The 21,253-nt window shown below is 37.5% G+C and overlaps 1 protein-coding gene across 1 annotated transcript; it reads right to left on the reverse strand.

Moving 5' to 3' along the window:
- Nucleotides 1–5,922: 5,922 nt before the first annotated feature.
- LOC132165508 (nuclear pore complex protein NUP1) lies at nucleotides 5,923–20,044 on the reverse strand. Its single transcript, XM_059576105.1, has 7 exons — nucleotides 19,606–20,044; nucleotides 12,918–12,964; nucleotides 12,515–12,675; nucleotides 12,112–12,265; nucleotides 9,588–9,899; nucleotides 9,402–9,488; nucleotides 5,923–7,110 (listed from the first exon to the last, which is right to left on the reverse strand). The coding sequence occupies exons 1-7, from the start codon at nucleotides 19,892–19,894 to the stop codon at nucleotides 6,148–6,150; spliced, it is 2,013 nt and encodes a 670-aa protein (XP_059432088.1). The 5' UTR covers nucleotides 19,895–20,044; the 3' UTR covers nucleotides 5,923–6,147.
- Between the last annotated feature and the right edge of the window lie 1,209 nt (nucleotides 20,045–21,253).

The raw sequence follows: 21,253 nt of genomic DNA on the forward strand, positions 1-21,253 counted from the left end.
ATATATATATAGAGAGAGAGAGAGAGAGAGAGAGAGAGAGAAATATAGAAGAATTAGAGAGAGAGAACGAAATCCCACAAGTGAGATTTTTTGTGGCAATTTACACAATTAATTTAATCCCACAAGAAATGATTAGCTAAGTCACTCATTTTTTAGTGGCTTAGCTAACACTGTGTGTATAGGATTAGTAGTCCCATGGGAATAGACTATTCCCAAGAATAGAGTGTTACCAAACAAAGGACTAGCTATACCTAGTATTAGCTAGTCCAATCCAGGAGTTTATTCCGCAAACCAAACGGGGCCTAAAGTTATATTTGGAGAATATTTTTGTCTCTTCAAAAAGTGAAAAGATAAAAATACCCTTCTAGTATAACTAACTTGATACAAGGATCTATTCCCTTGAAATATGGTTGGAAAGAGATTTTCTTGAAAAATTATGCTACTATAGGGTGAGTGATGGTAGAGCCCTAATTAAACATCTCTAATTACAAGCCCAGCTAGCCCTAAAGCTGAAAACTCCTCTACTCGATCTCAACGGTAATATCCAGCGGGTCTCCAAGCTTATCAACATGAACACCAGAAGCTAGGTTGAGGAGAAAAACTAGACACTACTTTGACAAGGAATCCGCTAATAGCATCCTGAGGATCCAGCTGTCCCAAAGTCCTCCCAAGTATACAACGATCTAGAGCACAGTGCTGAGGGCTACTTTTTGGGCCTAAGGGACATGGGCCCACACCTGACCGAAAAGCAGCCCAAGTCCCGAGTAATGTGACTATCTTGGTTCATCAATTTAACATTCTCAAAACTTTATGCGTTACCTTCGTTGACAGCCCTTAGGGGCCACTTTTGTTTTTTTAATAGGCCGAATTATTTACTTAACTTATTTTCGCTGATTTCTTTGTTACTTAGATGTCGCATCGACTTCGGATTGTTTCAGGGTTGTTGTTTAGGTTGCCCACACAAACTTTATTTATTTTTGTTGTAATTCTCCTTCTCTTCATCGAATATAAATATATATATATATAGAGAGAGAGAGAGAGAGTGAGAGAGAGAGAGGAGCCCACATGCAATGCTACCAGCTACAAAGACTGTCGATGGGGAACCAATACAAATTGTTAATTGAAGGCTATTGTTGTAGAGTTTGCACCCCTATTGAACCATGCCACTAAAGGCTTATAGCCCCTATAACACGGCTCAAGGGATGTCACTACTAGTGATCTAAGGGTCATACTTCATCTCATACTATCAGAGAGCTTGACAACCCTCACGATCTAGGGACAATCATACTCTGATAATATGAGATGAATGATCATTCCTACTTAGTGAGGGTTTTCAAGTCAAAGGTGTCCGAGATACGTCCTAGTGAGGTCCCAGCTAGGTCTTGATTAAGTCCCTATAGAGTCCTGCCCAAGTCCCGTAGAAGTCCCAACTAGGGCTCAGCCCAATCTCTTTGGGGTCACGGCGGTGTCCCAATGGAGTACCAGTGAAGTCCTAACAGAGTCCCAATTGTGTCTCAACGGGATTCCGGCAGTGTCCTGACAGAGTCACAATCGAGTTCTATCGATGTTTGGACAAAGTCCCGACCACTTCTTGACAATTTCCTAACAAAGTCCAGCGGTGTCCCCACGGGTTCCCAACGAGGTCTAGGCGGATTCCAACGGAGCCCCGGCAGTTTCCGAACAAGGTCAAGAAAAAGTCTTGGTGATTTGAGAATGGAGAGCTCAAACTCGAAAAATAGTTTAGAGTTTTAAAAAAAGAAAACCATTTTACGAAAAATTAAAGAAGCTTTTTGGGTTAAACAGAAAATGTATTCCGTTTACTATTATTTTCTGTCACACTAAACACCAGAAAATATAAAAAAATATTTTTTAAAAATCATTTTACGCTGAAACAATTAGAACCTTATACTTTATTTATTAATTTTTCCCTCTTCATATGGCCAGATGAGTACCAAGTGAGTATTAATATACCTTTTTTGGATTAGAAAAATAAAATAAAATAAATAAATAAATGACCTTTTTTGGGTTCTCATTAAACAAAACTGTTAGCATACGTACATAAGATCTTTCCTCACCCAGGGAGTTAATACGTGGGGCATGGCTACCAAAGTGCTTGTCAGTTTGATCGATCTGAGTAGACTTTCAGGATATTACTAAAGTTGTGGGTTTATAAGAAAAATTAATAGAAGATGATGGATTTAATTGCAATAAAAGCACAAGGGTTCTGAAAGCAAGTAAAGCCTAAATTAAGAGAAATGCTAAAGGCCCAACTTTTTTGCCCAACAAAAGTCCAACTTTTACTCTTTATTTTTTTTTCTAAAAAAAAAAAATGAAAAATGGAAAAAATGTCTGAAGCAACCCTATCTATTTTTTACCTTTCTTTTATTTAGTATTTTTTAAAAAATGAAAAATAGTATTTTTCTTCATAATAATGACATTTTCTTGAAAAAAATGACATTATTATGAAAAAAAATACCAATTTTCATTTTTTTAAAAATACCAAATAAAAGAAAGACAAAAAATAGATAGGGTTGCTTCAAACATTTTTTCCATTTTTTATTTTATTTTATTTTTTAAAAATAAATAAGGCAAAAGTTGGACTTTTGTTGGGCAAAAAAGTTGGGTCCCTATCATTCCTCCTAAATTAATTAATCTTTTAAATGCAAGTTATGAGGCATTACACCCAGACAGTATTGCACATTAAGTGATCAAAATCATCGGTTATTTTTTGTTTTCATAAGAAGTGGATGTGTTTGGACACAAGGTTAACTTTGTCCTGGAGTAATGCTAAAAGGAGGATTAGTCCTTCTTGTGTCCTCTCAGTTCCAGATGTGACTTGGTTTTTTTTTTTTTTTTTTTTTTTAACAAACGAGTTATCTTCATTTATATAAAATCAATCTTAAGCAAAATATTCCATCATACAATGCCAAAGATACAAGTTAAAAATTCTACGGCCCCAACACCATCTATGATATTGCTAATAGTCTCTCGGGCTATTACAAAACAACACCTTAGAAATGTCATCATTACAATCAGTATATAGATCTACAGCATAAACTTACGTATCACATCTCTAGTCGCTGTCTCTTTCATCAATGACAAATCTTCCATAAATTTAATAACTCACTTATCATCAGTTAATAGTTTGCTCCTAGAAAAAAAACAAAAAGGAAACAAAAGACCTACCGGAAACCATTCCGTTATTCTTAAGCAAAACCTAATAAAACAACAAATTCAAGGCTTGTTGCAGCCCAGCTGACTTGTCTTATTCATAAGCAAAAACGAAAATACATAATCAAAAAAAATAAAAATAAAATTAAAAATTTTTAAATTTTTAAATTTTTTTTTTTTAAAAAAAAAAAAGAAGTAAAACCACTCCACTCCCGGTGACAACATCAATGATTCACTGGCGTGTGGCCGGCAGAATGATGCATGAAGGTCAACGGCTAGAAGAAGAGTGGCTGACGAGCACGGTGAGCCATGCTGATTTTGAAGAAAATAGCTCTAGAAATCCCATCAAGTCTGATGGGATGGTGGTGAGCAAAACATGATAGGCCAATAGAGAGTTTGGACGGCGGATCTAAGCAAAGGGGGAAAGAAGAGAGGGGAAGAGAAAGAAAGAGGGGGAAGGAGGAGGGGGAGACCTTGCCTTCTCCCTTGCCGCCTCTCTAATTTTGTATTACTCTAATGAAATAATGAATAATATTATTAATTTAAAAGTCACGTTATATTTGGGAAGACACAATGATGATTCTAGTCCTCCTTCTAGAATTACTCGATCAACAAAGCCACTCACTCAGATTGGACCACTTGTTATAAAAGATTGGAAAACCCTCTAGTTGTCCAAAATTCATGACAGATTGAAATTTTGCTCATTAATTTGGATGATTGCTTGGAACAGAACTATGTACCTATGAAAACCAAATTAGCAAACTTCATCCCCTTAATGGAAGAAAATGCTCTCACATGCTCCCTTTGCAACTCAGAAGAAGAATTTCTTGAGCTTCCACTTTCCGATTGTCATCTAGCTTGAATCCTATTGGCCTATTGACGTCCAACAATTTACAGCAAGGCATATATAGCAGACTGGATCGGACAATTCTAAACCCTAATCTTACACTCAAGATAAATCCTGAAGAAACTTGCTATTTTCTCATGTTTGCAGCCATTGCTATGAACTCAATAGGGATGGCATGAAAAACAAAAAAACAAAAAAAAGCCCTTACATGAACATGAATCCCAACTTGTTTAGCAAGTCAAGAAAATATACAAAGAACACGGGAAAGTTGTTGTTGCACTTTTCCTGCCCATTTTTGTAAAGAAATGTTGTTGCATTTTTCCAACGGACGTGGCAATCTCAATTTACCCTTGAACTTTTTTTATTTTTTAAATCAAGATTGAACTAGAGATAGACTGCACATGCCACATCAGCTAAGTTTGCTATAAAAAAATGCAAAATAGCATCTCTTTTATATTTGCTTATAGAAAAAGAGGACATATTTTATTATCTTCAGAATATAAATATGTAAGTGGCATCAATATTCTCTCCCCTTCTGTAGATCCCTTCCATCCCTACTTTGCTCCAGAATCTTCAAAAAAAAAAAAAAAAATTAATTATGGTCCAACCAGAATCCTCAAGAGAGATTTTTTTTTTTTTTTTTTTAAATTCCAATCTCATTGAAGAATGATCACGAGCATAACGCTTTCACATCATAGAGCAAAAAGCTCTGAAAAACCATAGTCGAAGCTACGAGGTTACAAATCATAGATGCTTACATAAAAATCAAACATTCAACACCTATCTATGACATCAATATCCGCTAACCTATGACTACTTTTCAGTTGTAACATCAGATCTGTTTCAAACAGATTCAACTCAATGCATAAGTAGCTCATCTTCCTCGTTTTGAAAACAGATCACATCTACAACCCAAAAGTCTGGACAATTCTTAGTCAAACAAAAATACAGACAACAAAAAACAAAGAAAGCCCAGCCCCAATATAAAAATAGCCATAAAAGCACAGATCTGCTCCTAAGAAGACTAGATCTACTCCTCATCGACTCAAAACAGTCGGAAAACTACATCATTTTCCTTGAAGATTGCTCACGAGAGCAAATCTAACGAAAAAACTATTATTCAAAACAAACAAAACAAGCAACACAGCCAATAAATCAGCAGCGACCGGAGTGGTGGAGATGATGGGCACTGGCCAGCGTTAGCACGTGGTGGAGCGGATAGAGGAGAAGGGAGGTGCAGCACCTTAAAGGGCGGGCGGTAGCGGCCAGAGTTGCTAATTTCTGGCTTAAAAACACTTATAAAAACAAAGAAAACCAAGAAAAAAAGGCGCAGAAAGGGAGTGGGGGAGAGGGCCTCCTCCTCTCTTTGACGGCTAAACTTGCAAGGAATATTCAAAAAATATCCTCAAGAAAGAGATCAGAGTATGATAAAAGTCCAATCCACATTCAATTACTTTCTATTTTCATTTGCCATGGTTACGGTCAGGCGCAAAACTACCCCTATCCAGTGCCATACAAAGTTTTTAAAAATTTCTCTAAATCTTACGTTTTTTTTTTTTTATAAATTGAACCCCTCAAAATTAATGTAAAACCTGGCCAACCTAGGGCGTCCCATATAAAATCCGAGTTGATGTTAAGGATTGTTCCTAGCCTTGGGGGGAATAGACTTCTCTTCATTTTAAGTGAAATAAATAGAAGCCATTTATTGGTAAGAATTTATGTGACTATATCTAAGGGTGTAGATAATGCCACATGATACAAACAATGACCTATCCATTTCAAATAAAATGAATAATCTCTCCATTTCATGCTCTGAAATTTGAATTTAAAGTTAGTGTATCTAACGGTGTATATAAAATAAATATTGACACGTCCTTTAAAAATATAAATAATGCAAAATCATGTACAACATTAGATGCACCTATTTTAAATTATATTATCGACTATAAACTCATTAATGAACCATAAGGCGGTCTCATGGGTACCAAGAAACAATGTATTAATGGATGAAATGAACAATTTTCTGCTTCAAACACCTTTTTCACCCATTCCCACTAAAGAGAACAATGACTAGAGCACAATCAGTAGACGGAGAAAAAACAAAGATCCTAAAACGTCACCGTTTTAGATTAATAGCAGACAGCATCTTTTTCAAACGAACTGAAAGATAACCTCGTATTCTCATCTGATCCAAAGCTGTACTTAATACCCAAAGAATCTTCGTGAATGTTAGCACTGCTTGAAGAAGGGAAGGAGAAAACAAGGGCAGGAGTAGACCTCTTTGAGCCAAAATTATATGAAGGAGCTGCAGGTCCCTCTTTTGGCTGCTGCTGCTGCTGCTGCACGCCGCCAGCAGCTGAGAATGATGGCATGATGGTTGGTGTTGGTGGCTCCACTCCGGAGGAAGAAACCGGGAACGAAAACCCAGAGCTCGTATCTGAAGCAAACGGCCATCTTGACTCAGGCTTGCTAATAGATATAGAAGGCAAAACTGGCTTAGTCACCGAAGAAGCCAAACCTCCTTTATTTAGGGCATCAGTAGAAGCTTCAGAAGTGCTCTCCTGAGGTGGAACCTTAAAACGAGAGCTCCGCCTCTCTTCAATCCTTAGAGCATAATTCTTCAGTTCAATCTGATCTCTATTCTTATAAGAATTTGGTAAGCTATTATGCTCATTTGACATTACATTGGTGGCATCAGAAGATTCAGGTTTCTTCCATGTGGCGGCTCGCTCCAACTCAGCAGACTTATCTTTAGGAGAGGGCTGACTTCTATCAAGATGTTCCAAAATCTTCCTAGCCATCTGATTAGTATGTGGATGTACCATAGGAACACCCACCTCAGAGCTCTGTGGCTTGCTGTTTAATGACTTGGAGTTTGAAGTGCCGCTTGTTCCTCCAAGTGCCATATTTTTCTTGACAGCAGGCAAGAAGCCTTCAGAAACATTAGAATTTTCCACCTGTGAAGGACCGTCGAAAGAAGAACGAAAATATGCAGATCCTCTTGAAGAAGATTTTGCAAGAGGTTTATGCCTTATCCTACGCATAGGTCCCACCGATCCATAGTCACTATCCTGTGCATCACTCGTTTTCACCTATGCATTCAAACAATAAGTAAATCGATCAGTCCAACATACATATATGTTGACAACGATTCAATTTTGCCAATATAGAATATTCAAGTTCCAAGATGTTATATAAAGCAAAGGTAGATTGGCCTACTAAAATAACATGGAAACATAACTGTAAACCTTACATGTATTCGAAATGTTTCACAAGTTGATAAATCTTTACTGCACACAAACTTTAAATCTTTCATATCCGCTTGTTAATAAATTGACAGATGCACAAAATCATTCACAGCATAGAAAATTTCAAGCAATTATGAAAGTAAGAGAAAAAATTAAAAAATAAAAATAAAAAAGGATCAAGATCTGAGAAATATATCAATGGTAAAAGCAGCCAAAACTTCAGCTACCTTGCCAGTCCATCTTGTACTTAAATACAGCGCTAAATTCTAAAACAGACCATCCAAAAATCATTAAGAGGCAATAATAACCTGATTTGATGCTTTAAAGATCAGAAAAGAGATGTGACCTGGCTTATTTGGTGCTGATCTACCACTAGCATAGCCAATAAAATACATAGGATTGCACGTAAAAGAGGCTATACAAGCTCTCACAGCTGGATTAAGTGAGTCCAGAAATGGCGCCATGATCCTTTTCTCTCGAACAATCGAGGGCACTAGGGCGCTGCCAGGAACAATTAAGGAGCCATGGACTAAAAGGGGGTTAGTGGGCAGCAAGATGGACCTTCTAAGAGCATTCACGTTGGACTAGGCAAAGTTTGGCCAAATTTTAGCTAAAAACCCCCCATTTTTATATTTTAGCTACCCACTTTTCAAAAACACCATACATCACACTCAAAATCTTTCTCCACTCTATTAAAATATTTTTTTAATAATTTTACATTATTATTTTTTTTAACAAATTTTTCTCTCCTCCTGATCTCTCTCTCTCTCTCTCTCTCTCTCTCACCATGCAGACTCAAGCGGATTTGGAAGAGGGCTCCATGTGGTCGTAGCCACAGAAGGCGGAGACGGTCACAGCCACCTCCTCCTACTGTGACGTCTTGAAAGTCTTTCATCATCTGAGAAATCCAACCCACAAATAAATCAAAGCAGGCAGCAGCATCAACCAAAAGATCCACTAAACCAACTGCCCAAATATGAAAAAATAGTTGCTTTTCCTAACATACATCATACACTCACTGCATCAAACTCAATAGTCAAAAGTACCCAACAACTTCACATATCATGATTGACACTGAAATTCATATATCAAAAGAAACCCCTAAACAGAACCATAGTAGTAGAGCCCAAAATAAGCACATCAATGGTCAGTCAAACATAACTGATCAAACACAAAAACAGAGAAAAATGGCGATGAATCTGCGTAGGTAGAGAGGGAGAGATTGGACTATATGAAACTCTCAGATGATGAAAGACTTTCAATTTCTCATAGCCGTACGCTCATGTTTGGAGGGGGTTTGGAGGGGTGGAGTTTGGGGCAGAGGCGCTGGTGCTCATCGTCATCCGCTCATGTTGCAGAGAGAGAGAGAGAGGGAAGAAGAAAAAAAATAATAATACAAAATCTTTTAGAGATGCTACAGTTGCTCTCCACATTGTAGCAAACCCAAATTTTGAGTTTTAGCCAAATTTTGACTAAAAAGAGGATTTGCTGAGTCCAATGCTAATGCTGTAAATGGGCTGAGAAAAATCCAGAAACTTGACCAAGGGGCAGGACTATATATTGACCTGATCAAGATCATGGCTTAGATATTTCCAGCACCAAATTGGGCCTGTTTGGCTCCCACAAATTCAAGAAATAATTTGTGTATTTGACAGGACCCTTCCAGCAACATCATTGACTTGATCTGGTTACCAACACATCCCAGACATGCAAAACCATTTAAAAACAAAATAATATGCTATTACAAAGTCCCGATGCCTACTCAACAGAGGAACCCCAAGAAAAAATGTACAGAGTCTGTTTTCGAGCACATCTATGATTTAGAACAAAGTATGTTCATAGAGCACATGACTCCTCTATCACATGACCTGTGAATAGATGTACCAGTTGTTTGGAAGACAAATGAAGTCTAAGTGTTTAATTAATAGTACGATTTCATATGTTCATTACTCCGTAAAACATTCATGAATCAACAAGAGTACTAGTTCATTACTCTTTACAGAGAAAATCAACAAGAAAATATCTACAAAATCCAAACCAAACTTTATAAAATTTAAAAAGGACCATCCTTGCAGGAAAAAGAATATTACAACATTGGGGCATGAATTATGAGGATTGCTATTATGAAAAAGTACCTGTCCATATATAGGAGTTTGTGATTGCTGCAAAGGAGTTGATGCAATGTTCACGCTCCTACTGCCATCACCTCGTAATTGAGTGATCTGATGACATACAAGTAGTGTATAATGGGTAAATCTCATATGCAGAAAAGCACATCGAAATGAATCACAGCTAAAATTACTTGATTCAATTTTACATACCCTGGTCTTGGACTTTGAAAAAATAGTTCTAGAATAAGGTGTTCGGGGAAAGTTATCAAGCCCGAATCTGCTTCTGTGACTTTGTGGGGTCAAATAACCATGTTGATCCTGTGCCATGGCACCAGGCCAGCACATGGACGGCTTGGGCGAAGGTGCTGGAATAAATGGTTTTGCAGCAGATTCATCACCATGTACTAATGCTATATCATCTTCTGATTTTATATTCTTAGAACCAAGGCCTATTTCTGATGCTCTGTTTCCCATGTATGCTCTAGCAATTTCAACTGGTGAAGCACCAACTTCATCTGGCACCTAGAAAATTTAATAAGGACCTAAACTTGTCAGAATATGGGAACAAACAATATATATATATATATTAAATTCAAATGCACCCTACGAAACATAAGGAAATTCTGAACTTCCCTTCAGATAGAAGCATAGAAACCTAGTAAAAATGTTAGCTTAAAGGCCTTTAAAATAATTAAAAGCATTTAGCGACTCCTGGTACATCCTAAAAGTTTTCAAATTTGCTAGATTCATTTATTTTTTCTAACACGGGGAAATATATATGAAGCCCATTGATTCCGTCTTCAACACCAAAAGAAGACCAAAATGTCATTAAATTAGCAAATTTAAGCAACACTAAAGGTTTGACTCTAGCAAAAACCTAATGGACTAAAATTTAAATATACAGCAATACCTCAATTTTTTGAGTCGTTTTTTGTTGCTCTTATCTAACTGATGTTGGACATCATTCATGAGAACTAAGAAGTAATAGACATATGGCATAGGACTACCGTTCCTTTAAGAGCTAGAGAAATAAGAAATAAGGAAAACATAAAACCTCACTCAGGGAGAAAGATATGCCCTTTAAATTGCTCTAGAGATATAAATCTTCTCTCAGCTGCTAAAACATCCTCTTTAACCATCCTCAGCATCTATTTATACTCCCAAAGCATAAAACTCTAATCGGAAGGGGGGGGGGAGACCCCTCTCTAAGCCAATAATCAAGTATTCATCAAAAATTTAGGTGTTGTGATATAACCTATCTTATAGTCGTTAAATACTCACCCTCAAGCATTAGATGAGGCATCTCCAAAATAGAAGCTACTTAAAGCCCTCAAAGAAGGCAAATGACTTGGCCCTAAGAGGATTTTAGATGGCAATAGCTTTGAAGAAGCCAAGACAACATCTCCTTATATGATGCAGATGCGCCCACCACCAAAATTCACAAGGATTACTAGGAGACCAACCATGAATGAATGTCCAACACAAAATATTATGATTAGAAAAATATAAGAAAAATCAGAACAAATTTTTTTTTCCTTTTTTTCTTGTTACTTATAAGCAATATTAACAGAATAAGATGTCAAACACCACCTAAGTAGATTCCATAGAGTTGACAATAAATAAAGCCCATAATTTTGTGTGCAACATTATAAATTAGAACAATTAAACTGACTGGTAGCCATCTCTGATTGAGAATCAGGCTTCAAATTTCTACTTTCTCTAATTTAAGAATTCAGCTAAATAAGTAGCTTGAAACACCACACGCATTGGGACCTACACATCTTCTCAAGAAGCTGTGTATACCACAGATCCTGAGAAAAGTTTTCACATGGTGTTTACTATGGTGCACTAGAATGTGGAACCTAATTTGACAGCAAACAAGTAGGCAATCAACCCCTAATTCCTCAGAGATCTAAACTTAATAATTGCAACACAAAAACTATCTATGATGTGTCTGTCTTGTGTGCGTGAGTGTTTGTATGCATGAGAGAGTGAAAGAAAGTCCTTCCATAGAAGATAATATTTTGTTGTTTTACACATTTTTCTTTTACTCTAAACTGCTGATACTCCCACAAGACAATTGATTCTTAATATATGCAAAGTAAAAAATATAAAAATATATCTCTCAAGCATTGAAAAAATATATATATAGCAATTATATTTTCTCCAATGACATGTAACTACAAAATCAGTGTCTGTGCCTATGTTCTCATATATTGATATTGTGGGGATGCATATCAAACAACCTTTATCTATGCCATCAAACACCTAAGCAGGTATCCTCCAATCATAGAAATGATGAAGCATTAGAAAAGTTTGTCTTCAAGTAATTCTGAGATTAGTCTAATGATGTCACAATTTGTAGAATTGGAGCATCAAAGCTGAAGTTTCATTTTCACAGCGGGAAGTATCTTTCTTTTCTATTCAGTTATCATATATATATATATATATATATATATATATAGGTTCCTGAAAGTAATTGAGGTGAATTGTTGTATATACCACTCTTTAAGAATGTGATACTTGGGCATTGTGTTTTTCCATATGTAAAACATAACACAAACTATGCATAAATAAAGAAACCTATGCACTATTACTCCAAAAACAGCCACCTTTGGATACATTAGCATCCCTAACAAAGTTTGTTCTACAGGCATATGTCACGATTCAAAAGCCAAGTTGACAATGATGCCTTCCTCTACACAGCTTACTGGAGCAGAGGCGTCGAACTTACCCAAAGAGCTCTCTTTGAATCTTTTTCTTCAAGTGAAGTTCTTGGAGTTTCATGTGCTACTACAAGCCCCGCAGGTTCTCCTCCTGCAGTCATGTTTGGATTAAGATCAACAGCCCTAGAATATAATATCTCCTTCAAACGATTAACTTCTTCCCTGCATGGTAATGAGTAGAATTAAGAAAGGGCTACATTAACGTTAAATACTTTACAAACTCAGTGGTCCTAGAAAAGCTTAAACTTACAAACTTCATCCCACAAGACTAAAATTCTTTAATAGAAAGAGACTTGATAAATCAGCAGAATTGACAAAACATCATTCAGGGTTCAGAAGCAAGGTTCTTCAAAGCAAGCAACCAGTTGCCACCCAAATTAATCAGACAAACTACCAATAAATTTGACCCACCTAGAAAATCTTTTCCCTTTCAACAGCTTTTCAATTTTACTAATCCTGTTATCATCAGAAAGGTCAGCATTTTTGTCTTGTTTGTGCCCATCAAAGTCAGAGCCACTATTCACCGCTGCTCCGCTAGGACCTGCTACTACAATTGATCTGTTTAATTCAAGCTGCAAAAAATTAGGGCCAAAGTCAAGAATAATGCTGATGGGAATGGAAAGGTTAACCTAATCAAAGCCCTCCAAAATATAAGATCTTTAATCCAAATTTATGGGTCATTGAAACTAACCTTTTTACATTTAAAAGTTGTTTTGTAATTTTTGAACAATCAATTTATTAAGTCAAGCGTGCTACTGAATAAAACCAGAGGCAAGGTTTGTAACTGTTTTAACAAAAAGGACAGAATCCTTACATCTAATGTGCATTGACCATCATCACACCCACCATCTTGTTCAACTTCTGCATTCAAGTTTTCCATCCATTAATCAGTAAGATAAAATTATATGACCAAAGTTCAGCACAAATCAGTACGTGATCTTTTTATAATATACCAAAAGTGAAAAGGGATAGCAGTGAATAAAAAAAGAGCTTAAAGGAATACATTGTAATGTATACATGTCAGAAGCATGGAGACCACAAAAAGGCTTTTCAACACTTAGAGAAAATAGAACAATAGAAAAACGATAAATAAATTACCCCAAATATTCTAAAAGAGTGGTTTGGTGATAAATGCCACAAATTTCACAGCATCGTCTTCAGCGTTACGAGCGAAGTATGCACACAAACAGTATGGGATAAATAAACACCCTAAGTCTATTCATTCTGTTCTGGAAATATATTCTTCTCTACTGCACGTCGCTCCACGTCTTTTCAAGTATTTAATCCAGCCTCCTTCAAGCCACTCAACCACAGCCTTTTATATAATTTTTTTTATTGTAGTAACTCCCATATTCCAATGTTCTTCAGATGTGCTCATTCTAATTACCTTTCTCGCACTATGCAAAATTATTAAACTTCCTTGAACAAGACAATATGAAATTGCACCTCTACCACACGTGCCAGTTCTGTTCCGTAGATTCACACTCCACAAGGCATAACCCACCAATTTCAAAGTGTATCAAAGCCTATACTTCTTGAGAGACACTATTTTTTTTTTCTTTTTTTGTAAGTAATAGACAAATATTATTAAAAGCGTAAGGCGTCCCTATATACACAGGAAGTATACAAAATGAAACACCTAACTAGAAGCAGCAAAAAGGACAAAGAAATCACTATAACTAATTGTCAAAGGAGAAACATAAGCAATTGTCCATAGATACAAAGTTTTGAAGAATAAGGCTTTAATCTCCTCCAAAGTCCTCTCAAGGCCCTCAAAACTTTTGTCATTCATTTTCCTTCATAAACATCATAAAAAGCACATAGGCACCATCTTCCACACAGCAACACTCCGCAGACTACCAAACGTCCATCAACAAGCAAACGGATCAACTACACATCTAGGCATAACCCAAGACAAACCAAAACGATTGAAAAAGGCAATCCAAATGACATAAGCCATGTCACAATAAAGAAAAAGATGGTCCACGGACTCTCCATTTCTTCACGCGTGCAACATCTGTCCCCTACAATGACGTGCCACTGTCTAAGGTTATCCATGATAAGGATCTTACTAAGAACCGCTGACCACACGAAAATGGCCGCCTTCAAAGGAGCCTTAGTCCACCACACACTCTTCCAAGGGAAGCGACAACCTTCACTACAAACCAGGGAGAAATAGAACGAGTTAAATTTAAATAACCTTCTTTTGGGGGGGACCCATCGCAACTTATCTTCACTTCCTCATCTCACTCTAACTGAGTACAACACCTAGAAAAATAAGGCAAAGACATCCACTTTCCAATCATGAGTCGTTCTAGCAAAACTCACACTCCACTGGTTTGAACCACCATAAAAATCCAAATGAGTCGTAACAAAGGCATCCTTTGCACGAGCAATAAAAAATAAAACTGGGAGCCTCCTTTATGGCCACATCCCCACACCACTAATAATGCCAAAATTTAATCTTGGAGCCATCTCCCACCTCAAATCTAGCATGACACAAAAATTTCTCCTAACCTTTTTTAATATTCTTCCATAATCCCACCTCAAATGCTACACAAGGCTCAAGCAAACACCCGACCCATGAACTGCCAAATTTAGAGTCCACCGCCACTCTCTACCAAGCCTCTCTCTCAAGCCCACAGCACCACACTATTTACCTAAGCGAGCATGACTGAACACTAGCTAGTTCCGAATTCTCAACCCTCCCTCAGAGAGCGGCAAACAAACCTTAGACCAACTAACAAAGTGATATTTGAACTCTTCACCTAGCCCACCCCATAAGAAATCACATTGAAGCTTCTCAATACGATTAGCAACACTAGGTAGGCAAATTGGCAAGTGTGCTCTTAACAAGGGTAACTATAATGATTTAGGAAAAAGCGCTAGCCACATCTGCGCTATCACCTCAAAAGAGATACAAATGTAAGCAATGTGGGACTTAGCATTCATGAGCATATCTTATAAACTACCCACTCATTATGTGGACTACTCATCTTTCCAATATGGGACCAAGTGTTACAGTAATCCTACCACCCTTGGACAAATACACAATTTTCCAATTAGCCAACCAACGATCTATCTTCTCAGTAACACCATCTCAAATATGTTTGGCATTGTAGGAAGCCCCCAATGGTAGGCCGAGATACTTTAACCATCAAAGAGAAAACCGCACAACCTAGAATTCCAGCCAACCTTTCCACATGATCAACATTGCCCACAAGAATCAATTCTAACTTCGCCAAGTTAACCTTTAAGCTTGAAGCAACTTCAAAGCAAAGGAACAAGCACCGCAAGTGACGAAGATGAGCTGAAAGAGCACCACAAAAGATCAGGGTATCATCAGCAAACAGAAGGTGAGAGAAAACAAACCCACCACATTACCCACTGAAAAACCAGCCAACAACCCCCCACTAACAGCAACAGAAATCATTCTACCTAATGTCTCCATCACAATGACAAACAACAGGGGGGACAAGAGATCCCCTTGTCTCAAACCACAAGAGCTACTGAAAAAGCATGTTGGAGTGATGTTTACCAAAACTAAGAAATTCATCAAGGAAATGTAATGAGCTATCCAAAAGCACCATTTCTCCCCAAAACCATGCCTCCACAGCATATACAACAAAAAGTCCCAATTAACATGATCATAAGATTTTTCAAGATCCATTTTGCAAATAACACCCGGCTCACCAAATATTAATCTACTATCAAGACATTCATTAGTGATAAGAACAAGATCTTGAGATACACAATATGTCAGGCATGAGTGCTATAATCCAAAAAAGGGCTTGGCTATTTGTGTGTGGGATACCATATTGAACATAGAGAAGTACAGTAGATAATTGTTGTAGTTTGCATAAACGGTTTAGACAAAAGGCAGAGGCACGTTACTCTCTTAGGGTCCATTTGGTTTGTGGAATAGACCCCTGGAATAGAATGGTTATTCCTATGGAATAGTCACTCTTTTGTTTGATAAGGGTTTATTCCTAGGAATAATTATTCCCATGGCAATCACTAATCCTTTACACACAGGAATAGCTATTCCTCTCAAAAATGAGAGGAATAGCTATTCCTGAGGGAAGGAACAACGTTTTCCAAAAAAACCATTTTTTTTTTCTCTTAAACTTAAAAATAAATAAATAGATAAAAACAAAAAATAAAAAGTCATGTGGGTGGCCAGCCACCCACAGAAGGCCCTCTGGGGTTGGCCTAGCCACCCTAATTCACATCGAGGGTGGTTAGGGCCACCCCCAGTGCATGTTGTGGTGGCCGGTCACCCATTGACCTTTTTTTTTTTTTTGTAATTTGAGTTTTGGAAAAATTAGAAATCAAATGGGCTTTTTAATAATTTTAGTTTAATTCCAATTATGAAATATGTGTTGCTACCAAACTAGAGAATTGGAATAATTATTCCATTCCCAATAATACCTACTCATCTTCCTAATGAAATACCCATTCCGCAAACCCAACAAGGCCTTATTGTTGTTACGTAGCCTACCTCAGTGCCTCGCACATCTTATTATATAGGTTTAGAGAAATATAACAATGACCAAAATACCCACAAACCCTAATGATTCTCACAAGCTCTAATAAATCTTCTAACAATAACATAGAATAAATTATACATCATTTGATCTACACTCTTCACAGCATCAAAAGCTCTTTCTACCAAAATAATGTGCACCATAATCATGTGATAGAGCATTTAAAGTTAAATAAGAAATTAATTGTACAAACCTAGTGGATGTAACAATACACACTATTTTCCTCATAAATTAATTGTACAAACCTAGAGCATTTAAAGGTTGTCAATTGAGTTTCATGCATTGATGGTATTGAAAACCTATAACTGAATTTCGATCGAGAGGGGGATACAAGCATCTATGCTGGGGTTTTTTTTTTGGGGAGGGGGGGGTGATTGTAGTGGCAAAGGGTGGCTCCAAGTGAGGTTGGTGTCAATAGGAGAGAGGGTGTTTTCTAGGGTATGCTATGGCATGGACGTTCGCCAGGAGGGAAGGTTTTGAAGATAGAAGCTATAGAAGGAAAATGTTTGCGCCATATCGGTTGACCAAAAATGTTGTTTGGTTAACGAAATTTTCCAAGGGCAACCAAACACCCAAAAATACCGAAAAAGTTTTACATCAATACAAATAGAGACAAAGAATGCACATGGATTTCTCATATTTTCAAAAAAAGCCAGCATTAAACTAAGCCCCCTCCTCTTGGAAACACAGTGGTACAACAAAAAACTACCAAAAGAAAGTAGCTGGGGCTGAACGTATCAGATTATGAACTCACTTATAACTAGCACATGCCTACTCCAAGCTAATTCAATGCTAATCTGATGGGGTGTTCATGGAGTAGGAGGAAACTCTCAAAATTGAGAGACATTGCAAGACATTTTATATTACATAAGGTGGGGACTGGAGAACACATTTTTCTCTGGCTTCATCCTTGGCATCTTGATGGGGTTTTACATTGAAACTTATTGTCCTCGAATCATCTATGTTGCAGGGAGTCAACTAGATGCTCCATTGTCTACTGTCATTCGAGATAAGAACTGGTACTGGCAGGAGGCAAGGTCTGAAAACCTTGTGAAGATTAAAAGTAAATGGTCTTTGGTGAGTATTGGTGATATGGACCAGCCTACTTGGAGTATTTCTAAGAAAGGGTTTTACAATTGCACTGATACATGAAATGCCATTCGGGTAAAACAGCATCCTGGCATTTGGTGGAGGTTAGTTTGGTCAATGGCAATTCCAAGGCAGGCTTTTATCTTGTGGTGGCGGCTCGAGATTCTCACCACGGGAGAGAGGCTGTTCAAATGGGACTTTGGAGGTGACATGCTTTGTGTCTTTTGCAGGATATGCATTGAAGGGAGAAATCTTTTTTTTTTTTTTTTTTTTTTTTTAACGTAGCTTCTGCAAAAGAGTATGGTTGGGAAAATTGAGAAAGTGTTTGATTGATGATCCTCCTTATGAATGGGATGTTATTGTAGAGAGAGGAGTAAAGAATTGGAATGGTAGAGGATTGAAAGTTGCCTTATTTAGACTTGTTTTGAGTGCTTCAGTTTGCAACCTTTGGTGGGAGAGAAATAATATAAGGCATGGGAATTAGTTGCAGACCAAGGAGAAAATTATTCAAAAATTTGTTGGGAAGTTATAACAAGGATTATGTCTAAGGGCAGGTTTCAGAGAAGTAAGGAAAATGAAGATTTATGCAGCAGCTGGGACCTGATGGACAGTATTTTTGGATACAGATGAAGTTGAATCCTCTGGTGCATTTTGCAGAGTAGAGTTTTTGCTGTCGCACTGGTTGAAGACTGCTGGCAGTTGCTGAATCCTATTTGGTTGGAATTTTCCACGTTTCAGATTGGTTGTTCACTGTTTCTTGTAAAGTGTATAGTAGTATAGTTCTGTGTACTGCAGGTTAGAACGATTTGCTGTTTAGTGTTGTAAGTAGATGTGAGTCTTGTTTGCTGTTGTTTGCTTGGTGCTATGTAAAGGCTTTCCTCCTTTACTGTATAGTTATGTGTTCAGGAAACTTTGATTTGTTTCCCGGAATTTCTAGCTAATTTTAGCTAGAGGGTGTTTATAATTCTTTGTTGGTTAATGACATACTCATTCATCCAAAAAAGAAAAAAACCAATAATATTCTATAATACCAACTTCAAACTCCTTACGCACCAAAATTAGTATGAACGTAGTTTGTTTTTAAATTAAAGAAGATAAAAAAGTTATGCTTCTGTTTAAAGCAACCACCAAGCCCCACCCCCAACACACACGCACACACATTCTTTATTAATTAATTTTACATCGGAGCCCAGTTCAAGAGTTAGTCGTGGTGCAACTTTTTGTTAATGCTACACCACTCAATAACTAGTAATCGAATTAATATTTTTTCCACAATTAGATTACATATTATTTCTATGCTAATGATGCACCCCCTAAATTTCATGTCAATCCAATGCCATTCATTATCAAATCCATAATTCATGTATTTTATATGTTCTCTAAGATGTAAAAACTAAAATTTTGAACATTTTAGAGAGGAAATAGCTTTTAATCTTTCCTCATCTCGGTAGAAGGCAAGCATATAGATTACAACGAAAGCACGTAATAGCTTTTAATCTTTCCTCATCTCGGTAGAAGGCAAGCATATAGATTACAACGAAAGCACGTAATAGCTTTTAATCTTTCCTCATCTCGGTAGAAGGCAAGCATATAGATTACAACGAAGGCACGTAATCGAACGGTTGGGTTGTGAGGGCATTCAAACTAGCAGTGAGTTCATCAAAATACTCATCCAATGAAAAGCTTTTGAGCCGTGTAATATTCACAAGAGCTACAAACTTGAACCTAACCCTAATATATATATATATATATATATATATATAAAGTTTGAGGTAATAACTTCTTCCAAAACTTCTTCCAAAACCTTAATCTCTCAAAATCAGATGCAAAAAGAGAATTCTATAGTAAGGAGTGAGATCAACTTACGGTGGTCTTGATCCGAGAGAGAAGGAAGGGCATTACTGGAAGCTGGTTTGGAAAAAAACGAAGGGATAAACCGTGTGGCGCCGCTGGAAATTAGGCGGTAAGCCGGATCGACCAGCTTCAATAGCCAGCGGCGTTGGCCTCCGGCTTCCGCTTGGGATTGGCTCAGCGGCGGCCGAGAGTACGGTGTAGACGGCTGCTTCCGCGGCGGCGGCTTCCTGGCCTTCCCTCCAGCGCCCCTCTCATCCCCTGCCCCGTTTAGCCCCGACGACGGCGTTTGCCCGTCGCTCATTATCACTCTCTCTCAGTCCCAAGCTCGCTTGACGATGGTTGGGTGGTTTGACAGGGACACGGGGAGCGCACGACTTCATTCAAGTTGTGGGGACGATGATCGTAAATAGGGTAAGGCCACGTGGCATCACTTATTTAAATGATTAAATCTCCGTCCCCTCAAACTTTGGCCTTGTTTGTTAAGTTGCAACACTTTCTCCAACTTCTCACAGTACTGTTCCTCGATTAGATACATCTGAGCACGCTGCAATTCATCATGGGTTAATTGTGTATGTGACAAGCCAAGTATTGTTAAAAGACAATTATGCCTTTATGAAAGATAGAAAAGCCAATACTCATCATTTCTTCCTCCAACAAATTGTAAAGTCCCTACTCCCTCATTCGTTCTTCCATATCCGGTCCTGCTTCCCAGCTCCCCCCACGATGTGGTGTCCTGCCAGCCACAACGAACGATTGCCCAAATTTCCAAATACATTCAAAAGCTAGTTATGCCGATGAAGAGCTCCATACAGTCACTCTAGACATCTCGCCGATCAATATCGAAAATCAAGGTTTGCTTAATTTTTCAGATGTCAACCAGCATTTTGAATTTTTTTGGGGGTTTTATGCTCTTCTATGTTCTTCTTGTTAAATAAAAGAAAAATAAAAATAAAAAACAAAGGGTTGGCTAGCCACCCCTCGGCCAAAACGGACCACCCAATTTTGTGTAAGGTGTTTTGAAGGGGTAAAATAGGAATAGGGTGTCCTTTTATTTTTCAAACCGGCTATTACTCACTGGCTCAGTCTGTTCAACCACAAGTTGTACCTAATGAAGAGGCGCCAACCCATAGGAGAACAGTGCCATGTAAAAGCATGTCGTTTGCCAAACACCCTCTTTGTCTTGTGATTTGAATCTCTAGATTTTCTTGAGGTTTTTTTTTTTTTTTTTTTTTTTTTTTTTAAAAGGGAAATCATTTCAGTTTCATTAATTGATGAAGAATTATGAGCATAAAGCTCTTACATCACAGAGCAAAAGTTATGAGAAAATCATAGCCGAAGCTACAAGGTTACAAGTCATAGATACATACATAACAATCTAACATTTAAGACCTATCTATGACATCAAAATTCGTTAACCCATGACTAATCTTTAGTTGTAACAACTGGTCTACTCCAGACAGACTCAATCCGATACATAGGTAGCAACATCCTCCTGCCGAAACTCATCCTCCTCGACTCACAAGTCAAAAAATTATTCACATCCTTAACCCAACAGGCCAGGACCACAAAATACAAGGAAAACGAAATATACAGGAAAAAAAAAAAAAAAGGCACAAAAGCCCACAAAACACCACCTAACAAAGGCTGCCGGATGATTGTA

This window comes from Corylus avellana, chromosome ca11 (assembly GCF_901000735.1).
Source record: "Corylus avellana chromosome ca11, CavTom2PMs-1.0".
In the NCBI taxonomy this organism is placed as follows: domain Eukaryota; kingdom Viridiplantae; phylum Streptophyta; class Magnoliopsida; order Fagales; family Betulaceae; genus Corylus; species Corylus avellana.